This window comes from Apodemus sylvaticus, chromosome 5, assembly GCF_947179515.1.
Source record: "Apodemus sylvaticus chromosome 5, mApoSyl1.1, whole genome shotgun sequence".
Classification (NCBI taxonomy): domain Eukaryota; kingdom Metazoa; phylum Chordata; class Mammalia; order Rodentia; family Muridae; genus Apodemus; species Apodemus sylvaticus.
The window spans coordinates 94,775,316-94,796,854 of record NC_067476.1 but is presented as its reverse complement, the minus strand read 5'-3'; the positions used below and the strand labels follow the sequence as shown (position 1 = coordinate 94,796,854).

Sequence of the window (21,539 nt, the reverse complement as noted above, 5' to 3'; positions counted from 1 at the left end):
AATAGCCAGAAGCTGGAAAGAACCCAGATGTCCCGCAACAGAGGAATGGATACAGAAAATGTGGTATATATACACAATGGAGTATTATTCAGCCATTAGAAACAATGAATTCATAAAATTCTTAGACAAATGGATGGAACTGGAGAACATCATCCTAAGTGAGGTAACCCAGTCTCAAAAGAACACTCATGGTATGCACTCACTGATAAATGGATATTAGCGTAGAAGCTTAGAATTCCTAAGACATAATGCACATATCAACTGATGCCCAAGAAGAAGGAAGGAGTGGTCCCTGGTCCTGGAAAGGCTCAGTGCAGCAGTGTCAGGGAATACCAGGACAGGGACATGGGAAGGGGTGGATTGGGGAACAGCGGGAGGGAAGAGGGCTTATGGGACTTTCAGGGAGGGGGGAATCCAGGAAAGGGAAAATCACTTGAAATGTAAATAAAGAATATATCGAATAAAAAGAAAAAAGAAATAAGAAAACCTTTGCCAAGCCGGGTAGTGATGGCACATGGCTGTAATCCCAGAGCTCTGGGAGGTAGGCGGATTTCTGAGATCAAGGCCAGCCTGTTCTACAAAGTGAGTTCCAGGACAGTTTTCTACACAGAGAAACCCTGTCTCAAAAAAAAAAAAAAAAAAAACAAAAAACAAAAACAAAATCAAAATCAAAACAAAAAAAAAAAAAAAGAAAGAAAGAAAAAGAAAGGAAGGAAGGAAGAAAGAAAAAAAGAAAGAAAAGAAAAGAAAAAAGAATCCCTTATTAAGGGATTATGTTTTGCCAGTTTGCAAACCTTTGTTAAAATAACAGATCTAGGCAACCATCTCAATGGCTATGAAAACCACTGATAAAGAGCTGAAGTATAACCTGCCAGTGGGTAAATGGTGACCATGAGCCTGCTGACCAATACTAACATCAGTGAACGCAAGATACTGTTCATTCTATGCATTCTTAGCAAAAGAAAGGGAATTCAAGCTATTAAGCCTCTACAGAAACGCAGAAAATACAAAAGAAAAGAGAACAATACAGGGTAAGCATAACCAAAGATATAATCACCACAGTCAGAAATATGATAATTTCTTCAGTAAATCACAGGCTACAAGAGTAAACTTTTAAGATTAAAGCTTCTGATGTGACTGAAATCTAAGATAAGATCTTTGTTAGAACCCTGGCTCAAATAAACATGAAAAGACATTTCTAGAACAGAGAAATGTTGGGCTAGAGTTGACACAACTGCTCTTCCGGAGGAACTGGGTTCAATTCCCAGCATATACACAGCAGCTCACAATCACCTATACCTACAGTGACAGGGGATCTAACACCCTTTTCTGGCCCATGGGCACCAGATACACACATTGTGCATAGGTATATATGTAGGTAAAACATCCATATACATAAAATGAAATAATATAAAAAATTAAAAACAGGGAAATTTAAATACATGCTTTACTGGTAAAAGTTGCATTTATCACTCTTGGTCTTCTGCAGGACCAGGAAGCACTGGGGGACTAGGGTCGCTGGCTCCACTGCGATCTGAGAGTCTAGCTCTAGTGGTCTCAGAGGTCAGTGAGCTTAAGTGCCTAGGGTCCCCTGAGAAACTGTGGCTTTGGCTTAAAAAGTCTTTAATATTAGTGTGGGTGTGGGTTTTGAATCCTGAAGTTCCAGTGGTCACTGCAGGACCTGGAGTCTACACTACTGTGGTCTCCTGGCGGTTACTTAGAGCCTACAGCTTTAGCCACAGCCCCAGACAATACCCAGACTCAGTGGGTCTGCTATTTGCTATCCTGGCTCTAATGGAACCCCAGAATTCAGGCAATGATGGAGGTTATGAGCCCACCTGGCTGCATTGGTTCTTCATGTGCTGATCTACCCTGTTACCACATAGCTATTAAGGGATTATGTTGGTGACTACACTTGACAACACTAAATTTCTCCAGTCCACACAGGGAATTTCATACAGATAACCCTTTGGGAAGAATCACAGAAACACCACAGAATATAGTCCAAAGATGGAGAAGTCAAAACTGAAAGTCAAACATACTCTAAGAGATGCATTCAACACAAAAACTATGATATAGCTTTGTTCTGTGACACATCCCAACTAACTAAATCCCTAATGAAGGAACCACTATATAGATAGTTGAATGTCTAACAAAGAATTCAAAGTCTTACTTTTTAAAAGACTTAATAATGATCACATAGAAGATTCAAACAAATGGACACATTAAGGAAATCTATCCTAGATTTCAACAAGACAATCTCAAAAATGAATGCAACAGTAAATTGAAGGTAAAAATTCAAAAAATAAAGGAAAAATCTGGCAAGGAGACTGAAAAATGAAAAAAAAACCCAAAAAGAACAGAAATACTTGACCTAAATGATATTGTCAATAAAATAAAAACAACAGATGCCACTGTGAACAGACAAGAACAAGCAGAAGAATGATTTCAGAGATGGAGGACAAAGTCAAGATAACAATACAAATGAACACACATATTTTTGTGGTGACAGGTACATGAAAATGTAATTGATAGTAAATGCATGAAGCATTGTGAACTTTTAGTATTCCAAGTGTTTGGAAGGCTACTGGGATGTATATATAGTACTTGGAACTGGACAAATGTCTACATATGAACATTAGTATAGCTACATGATGATTTTATTTGTGACTTTATTACAATCACCTTTTTCTGAGATAGGGTTTCACTCTGTAGCTCTCTGACCTAGAACTCACAATATAGACCAAGATGGCCTTGAATTTGCTGATCCATCTGCCTCTGCTTCCTGAGTGCTGGGATTAAAGGTATGTATTACAATCCTGGCCCAATAAAGTGATTTTTAAAAGTGCATTAATTTACTTAGTGTTGTGAACATTTGGACACACATGACACTTGCCATGGACAACTTGTAGGTGTTAGGCCTCTCCATCTACCATGGGAGCCCTGTGTTGAACTCCAGTTATCAGGGTTGGCAGCAAGCACCTTTATCCAAGGTGCCCTTGCCACCCAATGATAAACTTCTAGTAGTAAAAACAAACAAACAAACAAACAAACAACAACAAAAAAACCCCATGGTATGTGAACATTTCTTTAAAATATTCTAGATAATTATTAAGGAATACATTTTATTATTATTATTATTATTATTATTATTATTATTATTATTTTAAATCTAGCATTAGGAGCATCATGTCCAACTCTGCCACTGCTGCTTGGATACCCCAGTCTCACATCTCAGATGAGTCAACTTATCTGTCAGACAATCTTTTTCTGTGCCAGCTTCTATTTGTTTGACTACTTAACTTATTTTGGAAAAGAAATAATTTCCCTAGAGACTTTGCATCATAGAAAGACTATGATGTTTACAAGACCTAGTTATCCTCATCAATCCTGACCCAGGTCAATCATGAAAGGTAGAGGCTTTGCAGAGAGGGGACCACAATTTGTGCTTTGGTTATATAGGAAAACATGAAACTAGAAGGAATCTTACTGAAAGGCATGAGTCACTTCTTGGCTAGAACATGGTGGCTGGAAACCAGTCACAGTCTAGGTTATACAGGAATGTCAGACACAAAGAAATTTCTAGATATTCCAAGTAAAAATATTTTTTTATCATGAACTCAGAATCAAGTATATATTCCAAGATCCTTGAAAGTCATATAAGGATTCTGGGGCTACAGAGATGCCTTGGAAGTTAACAGAACCTACTGTTCTTGGGGAGGATCTGCGTTCAGTTCTCAGTAATCCCATCAAATACCTCACAATTCTAACTCCAGTTCCAAGGGACTAGATGCCCTCTCCTGACCTCTATGGCACCAGGCACAGATGTGAGGTACATATCTCATACAGGCACCCTGTGCACACACATGCACGCATGCGCACGCCACACACACACACACAGACACACACACACACACACACACACAGAGAGAGAGAGAGAGAGAGAGAGAGAGAGAGAGAGAGAGAGAGAGAGAGAGATCTTTAAAAAGAAAGGATTATACAGAACAGTAAGATCATTTTGCACTGGCCGTGGCAATGACCTGACTTCAGCATCTCACCACCAATGCCACGTTTCTTCCCTCTCATTTATCACCCCAACAGCATGGATACCATGAGGAAGCTGCTCTGTCTCATGGCACTGTGAAACAGAAAACTGAAAACTTGTGTCCTAAAACCTGCTTTTGTCCCTTTCTCTGTGCACTACAAACTGACCCACACCTTCACCAAACTACACCCTCTCTTCTCTGTAATCAGAAAAAGTATATACCTAATATATTTTGTTTAAAGATCTTTATTGTTTGCCTCAATTTCCGCAGTGTTGCTCTTGTCAATTAGCAGTAACATTGTGTTCTGGAACCAAGATAAATTGCAAAACTGTTCTTTAGCCTCCTGGCCTTATCAGATGGTCTTTGCTGTCCTGATCTAGACAGAGATGGAACATTAAGAGTACTTAATTTCCTCTAATATATATCCGTTTGAACCACATCTACTAGAACAGGAAACATTGTCTCAAATGCTGTAAAAATTATTTATTTCAAGTGAATGAAAAGTTGGAAGAATATGAGATTTTCTGAGAAGTATGTTGGAAGTAGAAGTATGTTAAGTATTCTGAGAAATATAGTAGATATAGGTTTTAACTAGTGAGAAAGAAAAAGCTAATAATTGAGTTTGTTCTCTTGAACCTTTTTCTGAAAGGGAAGTGAATGAGGCTTCCAGGTTGGCTTGTTTGCTTGTTTCTTTCTTCAGTGATGAGGACAGACTTGGCACTCATGCATTCTAGGTAAGCCAGGCAACACTGTGCTACAGACTGATGCCCCACTAGGGATGCTTTTGGTCTACATTGTCAGCCAGGCAGAGCATATTATGACTGGCTGCTCTATTTCTTCTAGCTATAGTCTGCTTTCTTCCTCTTCAAGAAATCGTGCCACGGGGCTGGAGAGATGGCTCAGCGCTTAAGAGCACTGACTGCTCTTCTGAAGGTTCTGAATTCAAATCCCAGCAACCACATGGTGGCTCACAACCATCCCTAATGAGATCTAATGCCCTCTTCTGGTGTGTCTGAAGACAGCTACAGAGTACAGAGTACTCATCATATAATATTAAAATAAATAAAATCTTTAAAAAAAAAAAAAAGAAAGAAAGAAATCGTGTCACATGTCCTAGGGTTTTTGAGGCATTTGATTTTGGTGATGGCATTAATGTGATGCTGTGTTCTGTTTACTGTGGTTCCTGTGAATTGGCTTAAGCACATTACGTTTGTTATTTTTAGAGGAGAGAAAAACTGCTGCATAACTGCACTGTGATCCTTTACTTTGTCTGGTTATCTTTCTTTTCGAGATATTAACAAGCATTGATGATTAATGCCTGGATCCATTATTTTATGAGGGGTAAAATGTGATATTTTCATTCTGTTAGTCTTCATAGGTCACATATTTCAAATGAGGGAAATTCTGCCCCCCACACCCCAGCCAGGGTTTCTCTGTGTAGCCCTGGCTGTCCTGGAACTCACTCTGTAGACTAGCCTGGCATCAAACTCAGAAATCTGCTTGCTTCTGCCTCCCAAGTGCTGGGATTAAAGGCGTGCGCCATCACTGCCCACCGGGAAATTCTTTTAAATCTACTGCTTGGCTGTCAACTGGTCCAGTTAAATATAAAGCAGTCTTATTGTTCTCCCTCACCGAGCAATCAATGAGTGGGCACACAAGAGCACTCTAGTTATGGACAATTAGTTTTTAATTTCCTATTAAATGCTCCATCTTCTTATATTAAAATGACTATATACTTCTTAAATACTAATATAAGAAACACATAATTTTATACAGATATTTTTGAGATAGGGTCTATATAGGGCTAGCCTAAAGTTCATGCGTGTTCCTCATGCCTCATCTTCCTAAGTACTGGGATGATAGATGAGAACCACTATGACAGGGACATAAATTTATTTGATATAAAGCCTGTCATGTATTTTTAGCAAGTTGATTGAAAATGGTATTTGTTTATTTTTGAGGCATTGGAGATTGAACCCAGGGCCTTGTACATAGTAGATTAAGCACTCTTAACATTGGGCCAAACCACAGTCTGTGGAGATAATCTTAAAAACTGCTACGTGTAGGAAGACCCATACATGACTAATCTGGCTAACATTCCAGCATGGAAGGGGGAGGTGAAGTCGCAACCCATAGCTGGACAGCTATTGACAGGTAATGCTTCTGGGGAAGGGAGAGTCCCTTTTCTCTTAAAGTTTATGGCCTCTGGTAGGTCAACCACACTCCATTGGATGGCTCAATATCCTCGAGTATATGGGCATCATAACTAAACTCAGTAGGCTGTAAAATAAATAAAACAAAACAAAAACAACCCAAAACCAGACAGAAACTTTGTAGCAAGTTGGGCAGGAGGTAGGATCTGGGGGGAGGAGCCCAGGAGAGGAGCAGGGTGAATACAATAAAATTCATCGCATGCATGCATTTCATTCTCAAAAAAGTTAATACAATTTTATATTTAAATTAAAATAGAAATACTGTGTGATTCAGATTACAAATACTTTGTTTTGTCTGGACAATGCTTTTCTCATCTTGCCACTGTTAAGTTTTGGTATCAGGCCTATGAAAGACTCAAATTAATTAAAGTATTTATTTGGTTTCACATGCTATGAAAGAAGATTATACATGACTGGATATTTTATCCTCTCACTTTTAAGAAAATCTGTCAAGACTCACTGATGTTTGTCTGCTTGCTTTCTAAATTTTTTTTAAATAGAAAATTATACACATACACACATTGGGAAAAGTTCGCAAATTGTTAAGTACAGACTTGGATACATTATCACAGAAGTTTCATCTCCCATACATCACCTCAGCCTGACCCTGAGTTTTGCAAGAGAGCTGATGAGTCAGTGGGAACAGTAAATACATTAAAATCACGGCAGCCTGTTGGCAGAGCAGCATTTAGCAGGTCTGAAGATGCTGTTTTAAATCCCATTTGGCAAGGAAAGTCTGAAAGATGTTATTATAACGTGAATTCAGCAAGCAAGACAGTTGAGCCAGTGTTCCCTACAGGTGAGCTTACACTCAGGTGCCTCTTAGAAAAACCTGGGGCTTCCATTAGTGGTGTTGGGGGTCTGGCTTTGGAGGTGCTGGGATTTGTTTATTGAGATGCTAGGGTTGAGCCCAGGGTGTGCTGTTTGCTCAGTTAGTACTGTACCACTGAATTGCATCCGCAGTCCTGAAAGGTGGGGCACTTATAAAAAATAATAATAAAAATTACAAAATACAGTCTTTGTCTACTTCAATGCTGTTTGATAATTTGTGAACTGTATAAATTCTTACCCTTCCCCTACCTCCACTACACAAATATTCCTGGTCAGATAAAAAAAGTACCTGGGTTATTGAGCTTATCTTGGCAATTTCATAATTTAGGGGAGAAAAAAGATTGAGACAAAGTCTAATGTAGTGCAGGCTGGCCTTGTAATCTTGATCTTGCCTGTGTTTCCCACATGTTGGGATTTAAAGGAATGTGCTACCATGAGACAGACAGTCAGACAGCGAGTGAGCATGCATGCCCAGTTTCTTCAATACTCTGGTGCTTTTTCTGTGAGCAAACAAGTCATATCAAGTTCTTTCCCTGCTGTGGACTTTCTGATAGCACATTTTCCCACAGCTGCTATTGTGTACTCTAATAGCTAAAAGCTCAGTATGTGCAAACCTAGACATGCATACCACCATACAACATTAATTATTAACGTACAATAAATTTCTTATTCTCACCCATAACTAAAGAAGTATAATACAAACTAGAAACAACATTTTACCTGTTAGTAAATATACAAAAATATGGATTAATAATATCGGTTTGGGCGGGAGAGCTGGCTCAGCAGGCAAAGTCAGTTGCTGCCAAGCCTGACAATTGGAGTTCAATGTCCACAACACGCATGGTAGGAGAGAACCAACGCCTGAAACTTGTGCTCTGACCTCCACACACATGCTATGCCATGGTGTCATTCCCTACATTAAATAAGTAAGTAAATAATAAAACTTTAAAAATAATACCAGTTTCTGATAACAGAGTGGCAAACGTTCTTCCATACCCAGATTGGTGGGAGTTTATGGTGACTTATCTTGTTGAAAATGTATAAACTCTTTGAGAAAATTTGCATACAAATGCACTGACAACTGTGACCGCACATACTCAAGTACAAGATGCTCACTGCAAAATAATTTCTTTTAAAAAATGTGTAAGGGTATGGGTATTTTGCTTGCATGTTTGTTCATGTGCCACATGCATACAGTGCTTATATAGGCCAGAAGAAGACATTGGATTCCCTGAAAGGGCAGTTATAAATGGTTCTAAGCTGCCACGTGGGTGCTTGGAATTGAACCCAGGTCCTCAGAAAGAGCAGCCAGTGCTCTTAAGCAGCTGAGCCATCTACATGCTCTTTAATGTAAGCTTTTTCTCAGTGTTCTAGACATAACCTAATTGCTCCTGAAGAGGGGAAGTGGCTGAGTAAAACTGCAGTGACAACCAAGTCCCACTGCACTCTGCATAAAGAATGAAGAGATCCCCTACGCACTATTAGATACCTCAACAAAACATGACACAACAAAAGGCCATTCGAATGATACAATGCCACTGACATAAAGGGAAAAAGTAATACAGAACATGAACCTTTATAAATAAAATTTTCTAGAATTCCTAATAAACAGTCAAAATTAAGTACTTGAGAAGTAGAGTTGAGGTATTGGGGAGAAGAGACCCTTTCAAGAATTTGCTTTTTTTAATACTGATCTTTCGTGTTGCTTGGATTCCTCAATGCAGTATTTGTAGAAAGGAGTCCAAGTTGCAAGTATATGTCTTGAAGTTTACAAGTTCTGAGAGCTTATGAAATTCATGTCAAATTACAATTTCCCTACAATAAATAATACCTAGAAGAAATCGATTCACTTCTATAACTTGTTTCATAGGTAAGAAACTGGACTACCAATTTTATGAGTTATTCAAGGCATGCTGTCTATGAAGGCTTTCAGTGCTTACATTATTATTATATCTTAGTTGTTTGTGTGTGGGGTCATGGAGGATGACGATGTTGCAGTGTGCCGTGAAGGCCAGAGGAACCTGGTAGAGTCGGTTTTCTTTTTCTACTATGTGAGTCCCAGGACTCAAACTCAGGTTGTTAGGGGAGTGCTTTACCTGGTGAGTATCTCACAGAAACTGTGATTCAACACCAACATAATAAAAGACAAGAGTATCTGTACAGTCCAAGATATGACATAATATTATGACCTTAACTGTTATTGTACACATTCCCAACAGGGCATGTGTGCGTGTGCCACAGTGTAAGTGTAAAGGGCAGAGGACACTTTGTGCAGCTGGCTCTCTCCTTCCCATGTGCTGGGGTCCTGGGGACCAAATGCTGGTCACCAGGCTTTTGGGTCAAGCGCCTTTACTTGATTTACTATCTCTTGACTCACTTTAATCTAATTTTTAAATAATTTTTGTGAATATATGATGTGTTTGTGGGCAAACCTGCCACAGAACATGTGTAGAAGATAATGTCTTCTTTTCAATACTATCCTGGAAAAAGAAGTTCTTAAGATTTGTTTTTAGCTACAGATTATGTAAAATTATCTTTTAAAATGTAATTAAAAATTTTACTGATTACTGATTTTTTTTTTGTTTTGGTTTTTTGAATTTGGTTTTTTCGAGACAGGGTTTCTCCATGTAGCCCTGGCTGTCCTGGAACTCATTCTGTAGACCAGGCTGGCCTCGAACTCAGAAATCCACCTGCCTCTGCCTCCCAGAGTACTGGGATTACAGGCGTGCTACACTACCGCTCGGCTCTGATTACTGATTTTAATAATCAATTACAAAAATAGCTTCATATAGCTTACCAAATTGTAAATAAAGAGTGAAAGGCTTGAGGGGCCAAGAGTGAAGTGAAAGAATCAAAATAGCAACAGAGGGGAGAAGGTAATGTCTGCAGGGACAAAGATGGAGGTGACTTTACAGAGATACTTCCCAGAGCAATACTATACCTAACAGCTGGCTGTGTTCCCCTGTGATGGAGTTCTGACTCGGGTCTGAAAAAGAAACAATTGAAAAGGATAGAAAAAAAATGAATGACCAAAACAAACATTTATTTAAAACTCAAGCAACAAAAGTCAAACTAGGTAATAAGCAAAAACTTAAAAAAAAAAAAAAGAGCACTAACAAGAGTTAAAAAAAAAAAAACAGAATGAACTACTATAAAACAATGATCACATTCTTCTACACATTAAACACTGAATTACTGAATTATATGACCCAACAATTCCACATCTAGCCCCCAAAACCCCTGAAAGTGGGGACTCAGATATATATGTAACTAAGTTTCCAGTGGCATTATTCATAAAGGTAAAAGGCAAAAAACAGTCCAAGCTGTGCTCCGGCAGATGGAGGAGTGAAGGGAATGTGGGGCCCATGAAGGCTGCAGCAGTATTTCCATAAAAAGAATGGAATTCTGACCTATGATCTGTAAAACACAGATGAAACTTGAAACTATGCAAATGGAAAAAAGGCAGACAAAGAGCACCTATTATATAATTATATTTATGAAGAATACTGGTCACCAGCAAAGTTACAGACAGAAAGACAAGTGCCTACTGGGATGGGTATTATTGCTAAATTACCAGATGTACCGTTTGGATGATATGAAATTCAGGAAATTCAGGAGTAAGGGCAGGAAGCACTGTAGATAATAACTCCAAGAAATACATACTTAAAAACTGACTAAAGCAGGAAACTTTGTGTTCTATATTACTACAATAAAAAGTAAATAAAAAATCCTCATGCAGATCTGACCAGACAACAGTAGTTCATAAAGCAGAAGTATAACCTTTCAGGACCGGTGATATGAGGTACCTGAGTTTCTGCAGGAACCCAAAGGCACAACATGAGAGCATGTATTCCTACCAGAATCCTGTAATGTGACCTGAAGATCTAGTGACTGTGCAGCTCTGATAAAAACCTGTTTCATCAATAATAATGTCTAATGCATGAGGCACTGACATCCACCACTTAACATCAACCATTTGTTTAAGGTCTTGAAAAGCATTCAGGGCTAAATATGGAAACGGCCCTACTGCTTTCCTCAAAACTAAGTCTCTTGAGATGCTGTGAATTGCATCTGGCTTTCTTGCATGTATCTAAAGGAATGAAAATAAATTTAAACCATCAGTCTGTGAACAATGAATTTTACTAATTTTTCTTTTTTTTTTTTCTGGATTTGGTTTTTTTGAGACAGGGTTTCTCTCATAGCCCCGGCTATCCTGGAACTCACTCTGTAGACCAGGCTGGCCTCGAACTCAGAAATCTGCCTGCCTCTGCTTCCCAAGTGCTGGGATTACAGGCGCCACCACCGCCTGGCAAATTTTACTAATTTCTAATTGAAGTTTTATATTTTCTCCAATTATTCTGTTAGCAAGAAGCTATACAAAAGTAGCAGTGTTTTAGGTTTTTGTTTTTTTTTGGTCAGTGATACAAATTTTATTTTAAATATGTTACTGATATTTTACACAAAATGAAAATAATATTCACCACGCTTCATATATGTGTCATTAAATGTAACACTTTAAAGGAAAGAGGTAGGGGTAGGTCCTACCCAGGGGTAGGACATGGCTAGTGGTTGAGTGGGCTTGACCTCCACTACTTCAGAAAGCAATAATAAAGAGCTCCAAGACAGGAGGAATAAAAAGGAGCTCTTAACAAACTCTTATGTGAATTACAGTATCCCTGTCAGTATAGAATGTCAGCAAGAAAGACATAATGTAGACACCTTATTTCCACAATTTAAGTTTTAAATGATTAATATTATATTGTATTTTCAGAGAGTTTTCTTCCTTGATTTGATTTTGGAAAAGAGAAGTTTCAAACTTACCTATTTAATAACAGTTGGACCAACACATTAGCAAGTGAATCTGTAGCTTTTAAAAAATGCATCTTTTCATCTGAATAAAGGCATGCACAAGGCCTGCACAAATTCAGCCAGACAAAATTTCAGTGCTGAGAACGGGAAGTATGCACAAAGTCCCAGCCCTAACCAAAAAGCTATCTGCAGCTGTCAAATGCCGAGAGAAGGAAATCTGAGTTTTCTCCAATGGAGTGACATGGGCAGGCCTCACGCTCAGCACAAGGCAGATCCCATGTTGTGTTGTGTTTTATTTTTGTGTGTTCTTTTGGTTTTGCACTTCTTGAGAGTTTTTCTTTCATGTTTGTTTTTTGAGAGAGGAAGGGATGGGAGGAGGGAGGTAGAAATGATACAGATGGGTAGGGAGGTAGGGAAGATCTAGGAGAACATGGGGGAAAGGAGAGAATAGGATCAAAATACATTATATGAAAAATGAAAACAATTTAGAAATCTAAAAACAGACTCAATCTGTCACACACCTTTGGAAGCAGAGAGAAAAATGTTTGTGGGTAGGGCTTATTTATAGATATTTTTTTTTCGAGACAGGGTTTCTCTGTATAGCCCTGGCTGTCCTGGAACTCACTCTGTAGATCAGGCTGGCCTTGAACTCAGAAATCCACCTGCCTCTGCCTCCCAAGTGCTGGGATTACAGGCGTGCGCCACCACCGCCCGGCATTTATAGATATTTTTATGAGAACCCTTACTACTTTACTATTGCCCATAAAATAATTATTTTTTATTGTTCTGTTGAGAATTTCCTTACCTAGTAACACTCATAGTTGAGAGCAGAAATATCATGAGGTTAGTTCCAGACCACAGTGATAAGTCAGTCATGTAATTTGTAATTTTTGGTTCCCTAGTGCACATGCAACCTGTATTTATAATACACATAGAAATTGTAGTTTCTATGAAGTGTGCAGTCACATTATATTGTTCCATAAACAATATACATACCTCGATTACAAAACACTCTATTGCTAGAAAATGTTCCTGGTCACCTGAGCCGCCATGAGCTGAAGCTTTACCGTGCACTTTTATGATATGGGGACAGCTTCTTTCCTTAACCAGCTCAAACAACCTCTGCTCACTTCAAGTTTTTCTTCCACGCCAACCTTTTCTCTCTTAGCTGAGGTTAGGACCTTTCATCTCTCCAGACCAGTAAATCCTTTCCCCTATCAGCAACAAAGGTTTTGTTTTCTTATCATTTATGTCATTGGAATTTTTTACTTCCTGTAAGAACTTTTCTCATTTGCCACTTGCCTACCTTTCAAAAAATCAAGTTCCTGTTCTCATGCAGATACTCAGAGATAAGTAAAAGAAAATTAATAATTAAGATAACTTTAGTTCAATTATCAGCCCTGAAAAATAAAAACCATAATTTGAGTTTGTAAATGTTAGCTAAGGAGTTAACTGAGTTAACTGGGCAAACCTTTCTGAGGAGATGATCATTAATAAAAGAGCTGGTACAGAAAGGCAGAAAGAAATTGGGGAACAGGGAGAAAGAAGGGAGGATAGGAAAGAAGAGGATAAAAGAGGGAGCAGAGAAGGGATAATAACACTACAGACCCCGTGAAAAAAATCACATGGAAACCTACTACTGTGTATATATATATGGACACATATATTAAAAGAGTTAAAATGGAGTTACCCCGTAACTGGGCAACAAATACAAGCTTAAGTCTAAGGAATGAGTTACTTCTTTTGGAACTGCACCCAGTAAAGTCCTGTACACTTCCCCAACAAACATTAGGCTATTGTCACTGCTTTTGACTAATCCTTCAGAACTTGATGAGTGAAGCAGTATTTGAGTCATAGAATACGGGGAAATCAAGTTGGTGGAAGCTTCGTCCCTCTAGTTTTCACAGTGCTAGGTAGGAAACACTATGCATGCTACCAGAAGAGACCAAAAACAAATTATCATCATCAATCATACCCAGAAATGAATACTGCCAGTTACAATTATAACAAGCCTGGCAGGAAACACCCACTGGTACAACAGTGACCTGGACATCATGGAAGTAACCAACCACTTTCTGACTGACTCTAAGGCCGCTCCCCAAAATGAAACCTACAGTTGACACCATTATGTGTTGGACCAAGAATGTGTGCCTAGACAGACCATAGGTCACAGAGGCTACTACTATTATTCTGCCAAATGAACACAGTATCAAACCCGTTCCTAATGACTTACGATTATACCCATAAATAATGTATTTCTCAGCTTTCTTCTGAGAAGCTTCTATCTGCAGTAGACCAACAGAGGGTAACCAAAGTATGTAGAGTAAGAGACATAATTAAAATAATAAAAATAAAATCTTAAAAAAAATAAAGGCCTGTATAAAAAGAAGGTAAGCATGACAATCTTGAAACTGGCTGCTTGGAGCAGAGGAATGGATAAAGAAAGGCCGTATCGAATAGGAATCAGCTCGGTACACTTGGGAACCTGTAATGTGCTGAAGTGTAATGAGCAGCACAGTGGTTAGAAAAGGTCAGGAAACAAGGAGGTAGCAGTTACACCCAAGGTCCTGACGACAAGACAATGATTGTCATTTTTATGTTGAAGAAGGTTTAGCATGACTGGAAGGTTTTATGTAGCCACACAACATGCCCGGTTAACTATTTTTAAAAGGCAGGCTGATAATTGGATTGTAAAGGGAGTAAGAACAGAAATAGGGTGGAGGGATGTCTCAGCTGTTGAGAGGGCTTGCGGCTCTTGCCAAGGACCTTGTTTCAGACAGTAGTAATCCTAATAGTAGGCTCACAATTGCCTATCACTCTAGTTCCAGGGGATTTGATACCATATTCTGGCATAAGAAAGAAAGGAAGGAAGGAAGGGAGGAAGGGAGGGAGGGAAGGAAGGAAGGAAGGAAGAAGGAAGGAAGGGAGGGAGGGGGGAGGGAGGAAAGGAGGGAAGGAGGGAACTCCGCAGATAGAGGGAATGCTGAGAACAAAGGTTTGAGCTATCCTATTCAGTGAACAAGTAAACCAGGTTATCAGAAGCATAAAGAGGGAGCAATAGAAGAAAATGGTATAAGAGAAGAGTGCAGGCAGTGAAGGAAGCATGGGTCACATGAGGCTTTTCTAGGATACAATCAGGACTTCTGAGTTACTTTGAGTATGATAAGAAGCCACCAGAAGACTTGACGTCTCACAGAATCACTAACAGACTGCACAATAATGATGGGGAACAAGAAGTACAGTTAGAAAGCGAAGATAATCCCAGAGAAGAAAATGCATCCTGAATAAGGTCTGAAAGTAGCGAAGATGACAAGTAGCAGTCAGAGTGGGGTATGAGCACCACAGAAGACTGGGACAGGACAAGTAACCTAGCTCAAGAGGTCAGCTTTCAGCCGTTTCCCCAGATAGCTAGGTAGGAGAGTCTATGTGACGACAGATCCGTGGCCTGAATCTCTGGTTAAGTATGTGGCTTCCCAGAAGTTAGTAAATACAGTAAGAGTTCTTTTAATGAGAAACAATTCAAATGTCTGTTGCTGAATAGATAAACTAAATGTACTATATATGTATAGCTAAATATTTGGCCTTTTTAAAAGGAAGGTATTTTGGAAACAAACTACAGGATAGATGAATCTTTGAGAATGTGCTAATGGAATAACTCAGTCACACAGAAAGAAAGCCAAGCATCATATGACTCTAGTCAAACTCAGAACCAGGAAGGATGGCTACTAAAGGCCGTGAGGAAGAAAGATGATTTGTACAATGACTCACACAGTGTAAGCGCTCCGAAGCTCTTTGGTAAAACAATGCAAAGATACTTAATACAACTGAACTGTACAATTTAAAAAGCAGGAGCTAGGCTTGGCAGATTATATTCCTATAATCCTAAATCTGAAGCTGGAGAATCTCAAGGTTGAAGAAGCTTGGGCTATACATGATAAGAATCTATATCCAAAAGACAAAAATAAATGTAAAAATGAAGAATTGTGTTACACTATGTCACAATTCAGAAAAGAACAGATGATGGTTTCTGCTTTGGGTGATTGTATTTTGGTGATACTGGGGATTGGTGGGCAGGATTTAGACACTGTGAAGCACAGGATGACCTCACAGCCTCCCGCCTCAACCTCCTGAATGGTAGGATCACCTTATAGTTTTGATAGATTGTGGTTTTCATTTACAGCATTTATAAGTCTAAAATAAATACTCAGTTTTGTTATTTTTAATATTTCCTTTGTTCATTAGTTTTTCAGCATCCTGTCTCCCACGTCACAAGACAGTATGGGCTCACGACAGACTTCAGAGAGGATGACGCATCATGAAGCTTAAATATAAAGCCATCTAACTAGCAACATACATTACTAATGCTATTCCAGTATTTCTGGGAAAAAAGCTGAGGGAGCAAACTTAAAAAAACTGCTAATGTAAGACCTTGGTTCACTTGGAGACTTATGCCATATTGCTTCAAGGATATCAATTAGATAAAATGGAGACGTTAAAATCCAGGACTATCACTGATTGTTATCAGGACGGATATTAAAATTAAAAGACTACAGATTACAAAACATTATTTACAAGGCTGGTGAGATGATCGAGTGGGTTAACATACTTACTGATAAACTTGAAGACCTGAGTTTCATCCCTGGAACCCACATGAAGGTGGCTCGTGCTCTGACCTCCACTATTATAGCACATGTGTATACATGAAGAGTTTAAGTGTATCGACCTATAAAAATCTACTGATTGATTAGTCATTTGATAGAAGCTATATAATTTTGCTGACTGAATTTGCTCTTGTGCCGTCTTACCCGTCTCATACCTATCACACAGGCATATGCCTACTATTTCCAATTTTGGTTAATGACAGAAGTGAGACAATATTTGTATCTTTTTAAAACTTTGTGCTAATCCACTCTTTTACAGATCTCTCGTTTTGCTGAGGTACATAAGTAATTCATGTTAGCTTTCAGAGATATGCTCTACTATCTCTTTAGATATCAGTTTTGTACAATATTTAATCAGTCTATTCATTTATGATAAAAATATATATGCATGACAGCTTTGGAATCAACTAACAAATTTTTGTATAAAAATAAACAGCAATGATTATCCACAACAGTTGTTAGAATATGTATATGACAGATGCCCAGTTTATCTGTATTATTTCTACAGCATTTTCATGCCATGTTGTGGCTACTGTTGCTATCATTTCATTTTGTAGGAAAGACAAAGGGAATTCCCAGAATGGTGATGTATGGAGAGCCCACCATCATAGTGGACACACATAAGGGACAGTGGAAATAAGAATATAGGACTGGGAGGTAAAATGCAGGTAAGATTCTAACTCCACCATGCACTATTCAGTTACCCTGGGAAAATGACTATATATTTCTTAGCTTTAATTTTCTATTTAGGCAATGAAAATAAAATTTTCTATGAATATAATAAAACATAAAATTGTGAGGACTATATAGAGATAGAAGATACTCATTAAACAATTATTATTAAAAGAATTGAACATATTGGGCATCCATGGTATGTGGCTTTAATTTTAGCAACTTAGCAGGTTGGGATAAGAACACTGATTGAGCTCTCAAGACAGCACTTCAGGGACAGGGAGATAGGGGGTGGTTAGGAAAAGAGAGGGAGGGAGGGGGAGGAGAAATGGAGAGGGAGAGAGGTGTGCAGTGGAGACTATGAATATGAATAGACCCAGATGCCCCTCAAAGGAGGAATGGATACAGAAAATGGTATATTTACACAATGGAATACTACTCAGCAATTAGAAACAATGAATTCACAAAATTTTTAGGCAAATGGTTTGATCTGGAAAATATCATCCTAAGTGAGGTAACCCAATCACAAAACAATACACATGGAATGCAATCTCTGATAAGTGAATATTAATTAGCCCAGAAGCCCTGAATACCCAAGGCACAAATCGCATAACGACTCCCATGAAGACGTATGGAGAGGGTCCTGATCCTGGAAAGGATTGATCTAGCATTGGAGGGGAATATAAGGACAAAGAAAAAGGAGGGAGGTGATTGGAGAATGGATGGAGAGAAGAATGTTTATGGGACATATGGGGAGGAGGGATCCGGGAAAGGGGAAATCATTTGGAATGTAAAAAAAGAATATAGAAAATAAAAATATTAAAAAAAAAAAGAATATGAATAGAGACGAGAAAAGCTGGGCACGGTGTCACGTGGCTTTAATCACAACATTGGGAGGCAGAGGCAGGAAGGAGTTTGAGGAGAGCTTGTCTACATAGCAAGTTCTAGGCCAATCAGGGCTACATATTAAGACCCTGCCTCACATAGACATATCACATACAAAAGACAATTCCTAATGTAAGAAGCTTATAAACCAAATATAAGAAACTGAGAACAGTAGTAGTATTTTATTTATATTTAGTAACACCCTATACTTGAAAACTATTTTCATATATTTTCTTTGGTTCTCATGATAACCCTGTGCTATCAGTAGGAAATGTGTAAAAAAAAAAAAAAAAAAAAAGCCAATGCTAAGTTAGGCTCAATGCTCTGGCCAACACATGTAGAATCTAAACTTCCAAAACTAGTTTGATGGCAAACATAAGAGGAAAGAAAGCAAAGAAACAATACTATTCAAATAGCATTTTAAAATACCTTGGAATAAATATGACCAATAAAGTAAAGAATTTGTTCAATAAAGTACAGACACTGAGAACAGAAACTGAAGAAGATACTAGAAAATAGACACACACTCCAACTACATGCACGGATTGTGAGGATTTAGATTAAATGGCCATTTTACCAAAAGCAATCTACAGATTCAATGCAATCCCCATCAAAACGTCCAATACAGTTCTTTACAGAAATTGAAAAATCATTCTTAAATTTCATATGGAAATAAAGACCAAGAATAGTCAAAGTAACAATGGCAACGTGCTGGAAGTATCATCATCCCAGATTTCAAGTGGTGTTACAGACGTATAGACATAAAGCCAGCATGGTACTCACCTAACTACAGCCATGGTGTCCACTGGGATCAAATTAGAGATGAACATATAAACCTACTCTCCTATTTACTTATTTTTACAAAGAAGTCAACAATACACACTGGAGGAAAGAAGCATCTTCCACAGATGCTTCTGCTCAAACATGTTTGCTACATATAGAATAAAACTCATTATTTACTCCACACAAAACTCAATCCCAAATGGATCACAAACCTCAATATATGACCTGATATCCTGGATCTGACAGAGAATAAAGTAAGAAATATATTTGAACTGATTGGTACAGGAAAGGATTTTATGAACAAAATCTCAATATTGTAGCCATTAAGACCAACAATTAATAAATGGAACTTTATGAAGATAAAAAGTTGTTCAGCAAAGGACACCATCATTTGAATAAAGGGGAAGCCTACAGAATGGGCAAAAAATCTTTGCCAGCTATACATAGGACAGAGGGTTAGAACCTAGAAGATATTTTCAAAAAAAAAAAAACCTAAAAATTAAAACAAACAACACAATTAAAAATGGAGAGTGGTACTGAGCAGGAAGTTCTCCAAAGCTGAAATATAAGTGTCTGGAAAACTTCTTTATTAAAAAAAGTAATGATGCTTATCCTTTGAGTATAGGAAGGCCACTGATTTGCTTGAGTTGATTTTATAACCTGCCACTTTGCTGAAGTTGTTTATCAGCTGTAGTGGAGTTTTTTGGGTCACTTAGGTAGACTATCATGTCATCTGCAAATAATGATAGTTTGACTTCTTCCTTTCCAATTTGTATCCCTTTGACCTCCTTATGTTGTCTAATTGCCCGAGCTAGTACCTCAAGTACAATATTGAAAAGATAAGGAGAAAGGGGGCAGCCCTGTCTAGTCCCTGATTTTAGTGGGATTGCTTCAAGTTTCTCTCCATTTAGTTTGATGCTGGCTACCGGTTTGCTGTATATTGCTTTAACTATGTTTAGGTATGGGCCTTGAATTCCTGTTCTTTCCAAGACTTTAAGCATGAAAGGATGCTGAATTTTGTCAAATGTTTTTTCAGCATCCAATGAAATGACCATGTGGTTTGGAATACCCAAAACATAATCCACACATCAAATGAGGTACAAGAAGAACGGAGGAGTGGCCCCTTGTTCTGGAAAGACTCAGTGAAGCAATATTCGGAAATCCAGGACAAAATAAGACCAAGCCTAAGGATAATAGGTATAGAAGAGAGGGAAGATTTCCAGCTTAAAGGGCCAGTAAATATCTTCAACAAAATTATAGAAGAAAACTTCCCTAACCTAAAGAAAGAGATGCCCAAGGACATACAAGAAGCCTACAGAACCCCAAAGAGACTGAACCAGAAAAGAAATTCCTCATGTCACATAATAATCAAAACACAAAATGCACAAAACAAAGAAAGGATATTAAAAGCAGTAAGGGAAAAAGGACAAGTAACATATAAAGGCAGACCTGTCATAATTATACCAGACTTCTTGTCAAAGACTATAAAGGCCAGAAGATCCTGGGCAGATGTCATACAGACCCTAAGAGAACACAATGCCAGCCCAGGCTACCATACCAAGCAAAACTCTCAATTACCATAGATGGAAAAACCAAGGTATTCCACAACAAAACCGAATTTACACAGTATCTTTCCATAAATCCAGCCCTTCAAAGGATAATAAATGGAAAACTCTAACAAAAAGAGGGAAACTACACCCTAGAAAAAATAACCATAAAATAATTCTTTTAACAAACCAAAAAGACAGCCACATAAACATAATTCCACCTCTAATAACAAAAATAACAGAAAGCAACAATCACTTTTCCTTAATATTTCTTAATACTAATGGACTCAATTCCCCAGTAAAAAGACATAGACTAATAGAGTGAATACGTAAGCAGGACCCAACATTTTGCTGCATACAGGAAACCCACCTAAGAGACAAAGACAGATATTACTTCAGATAAAAAGGCTGGAAAACAATTTTCCAAGCAAATAGTCCCAAGAAACAAGCTGGAATAGCCATTCTAATAACAAATACAATCAAATTTCAACCTAAACTTATCAAAAAAGATAAGGAAGAACACTTTATAGTCATCAAAGGAAAATCTACCAAGAAGAACATCAGTGCTCCAAATGCAAGAGCACCCACAATTCATAAAAGAAACTTACTAAAGCTCAAAGCACACATTGCACCTCACAAAACATAGTGGGAGACTTCAACACCCCACTCTCAGGAATGGACAGATCATGGAAACAAAAACTAAATAGAGACACAGTGAAACTAACAGAAGTTATGAACCAAAAGGATTTAAGACATACCTATAGAACATTTTATTCTAAAACAAAAGAATATACCTTCTTTTTGACACCTCACGAAACCTCCAAAACTGACCATATAATCAGTCACAAAACATACCTCAGCAGATATAAAAAGACTGAAATAATTCCATGCATCCTTATCAGTTCACCACGGACTATGGCTGGTCTTCAATAAAAACAAAAATAGAAAGCAAACATATATGTGGAAGCTGAACAACACACTATTCAATGCTAACTTGGTCAAGGAAGAAATAAAGAAAGAAATTAAAAGCTTTTTAGAATTTAATGAAATGAAGACACAACATACCCAAGCTAATAGGACACAATGAAAGCA

General features: G+C 38.1%; 1 protein-coding gene across 8 annotated transcripts in view; it reads right to left on the bottom strand.

The window, feature by feature from the left end:
- Slc12a6 (solute carrier family 12 member 6) overlaps positions 1-21,539 on the bottom strand; it is a 101,963-nt gene that overhangs the window by 38,378 nt on the left and 42,046 nt on the right. For 7 of the 8 annotated variants that reach the window (XR_007977911.1, XM_052183162.1, XM_052183163.1 and 4 more), the window contains one exon: positions 10,032-10,076. The exons of the other annotated variant lie outside the window; for it this stretch is intronic. Coding sequence is in view for 6 of the 7 variants with exons in the window: in XM_052183162.1 (XP_052039122.1) it covers positions 10,032-10,076 (45 nt within the window). In the remaining variant the exon portion in view is untranslated. The remainder of the gene's footprint in view (positions 1-10,031; positions 10,077-21,539) is intronic. 8 annotated transcript variants of the gene reach the window in all.